At 42.9% G+C, this 1,779-nt stretch overlaps 1 protein-coding gene across 1 annotated transcript; it reads left to right on the plus strand.

Moving 5' to 3' along the window:
* Positions 1 to 903: 903 nt before the first annotated feature.
* On the plus strand, positions 904 to 1,323 carry LOC125504680. The gene has a single exon (XM_048667045.1). It carries the CDS (start codon positions 904 to 906, stop codon positions 1,321 to 1,323), a length of 420 nt encoding a protein of 139 aa, XP_048523002.1.
* Positions 1,324 to 1,779: the final 456 nt, after the last annotated feature.

The raw sequence follows: 1,779 nt of genomic DNA on the forward strand, positions 1-1,779 counted from the left end.
CTTCAGGTAATAGTGGTATTATCCATGTAGTGATTGGATGATCTAAAACCAACACAAACCACACATCTAATGCGAGATTGTTGTTGGAGAATACTATCTAAACAATTTCGGACAACAAATATTAGAAAGTTTTGACCGATCTGAACTTTTGCAACCTCCTCAAAAGTGCCTCGGGTTGCAAAATGTTAGTCCAGATTTAATCGTATCCAAAAGCTGCCTAGTGAAAGCCTAAAGAAAAAAAGAAAAATCAAGGATATTAATGGAGCATTTTTAAGTAAAAAAATTGGAAATAGTTTTTTTGAAGAGACACCAGAATATTAAAGCAGAAGATCACAAAGTGAACATCAGGGTTTTCGAAGAAAGTTTGGACTATGTCGATGACAGTACGTGTGTAAAAGTTGGGTGAATAGGAGAACCTGGAAGTGGAGCAAAAAAGCTGTATGGAAAATACCATAATATTACAGTGATAATTTTCATTGTTACAATTGAAGAAAAATAAATCCAGGCGTTAGTTATTGAGTCACATCATATTAAAGAATCTCTGCTTGGATGTCGTTGGTTTTTATATAGTTAAAAATTTACTAATAGAAATACATATATATATATAATACATGCATTTGCTCTGTTCATGTCATGTGTTTATTAGAACAAATCATCGTCATCATAATCAGCCTCTACTGTCCACTGCTGGATAAAAGCCTCTCTCATATTTTGCCATTATTTATGGTCCAGTGCCGTGCGCATCCAGTTTCCAGCGAGTCTCCATATATCGTCACTTTATCGGGCTGTTGGGCGTCTATTTCTGTATGATACACTCTTGATCTCCATTGTGATATCTTCCTTATCCATCGACTATCGGCTACTCTGGCCACGTGACCTGCCCAGTTCCACTTCATACGCAGAATGGTCTCTACAGCATCTCGCACTCTAGAAGGAGTTCGGGGAGACGATGTGAGGTACCATCTACGTCTAGTGAGACCTCGAGACATCAGTGAGGCTCTAATTCGAGCTTTGGAGTTCGAAGCGTCTCGAGTATCGGTCCCTTCAGCACCAAGAGTAAGGCTGGCTTCGATCGACAACGAACGGGATATACTAGCTGGCAAACTGGACAACATATACGACACTTTACAGAAGATGATGGCCGGTTGTAATAGTACTCGCCCGCCAACTCAGGAAGCGCCACAAAGAAGGAGCATAAGGTGCTTCAATTGCGGTAAATTGGGACATATCAGGAGTGATTGCCGCAATAGAGCACGAAGTCCGTCACCGTCGCCTAGGGAGCCCAGTGGTGACACTAACATCAGCAGGCCGCAGGAAAACTAGTTCCGGTCAATGTCCGGGGGCAATTGACCGAGCACATGAAGACCCCCAGGATCATCAAAATTGAACACTGCTCAGGAAGACTGCACGGACATGCCGACGCACTACTACACGCATGCCTACCGTGCAAAGAGCACTATAGGCATTGTCAAAGAGTAGAACAACAGGCTGGAGTCACCTCAATACGAAGAACCAAAGTAGAGCTTAATAAAGGGTGGACTACAGAGGAGCTTAAACGAGAACAAATGGAGGACCCAATAATTGGACCCATTCTCAAAGCGAAAACCGAGGACAAAAGGCCAGAGTGGAAAGACATATCTGATAAGGATCCCCAGGGGCCCAGTGGGACTCTTTAACACTGGAAAATGGCTTATTGAAGAGAGCCTGGGAAAGTGCCGATGGCAGGTCTGTCGTAAGCCAATTGGTTGTCCCTGAGAACAAGAGATCAGAGGTTCTTAA

This window comes from Dendroctonus ponderosae, unplaced genomic scaffold, assembly GCF_020466585.1.
Source record: "Dendroctonus ponderosae isolate FM_Combo_2020 unplaced genomic scaffold, Dpon_F_20191213v2 Dpon_F_20191213_505, whole genome shotgun sequence".
Classification (NCBI taxonomy): domain Eukaryota; kingdom Metazoa; phylum Arthropoda; class Insecta; order Coleoptera; family Curculionidae; genus Dendroctonus; species Dendroctonus ponderosae.

Bases quoted from the DNA above. Each gene is read 5' to 3' on its own strand.
- LOC125504680 (XM_048667045.1), top strand. From the start codon at position 904: ATGGTCTCTACAGCATCTCGCACTCTAGAAGGAGTTCGGGGAGACGAT.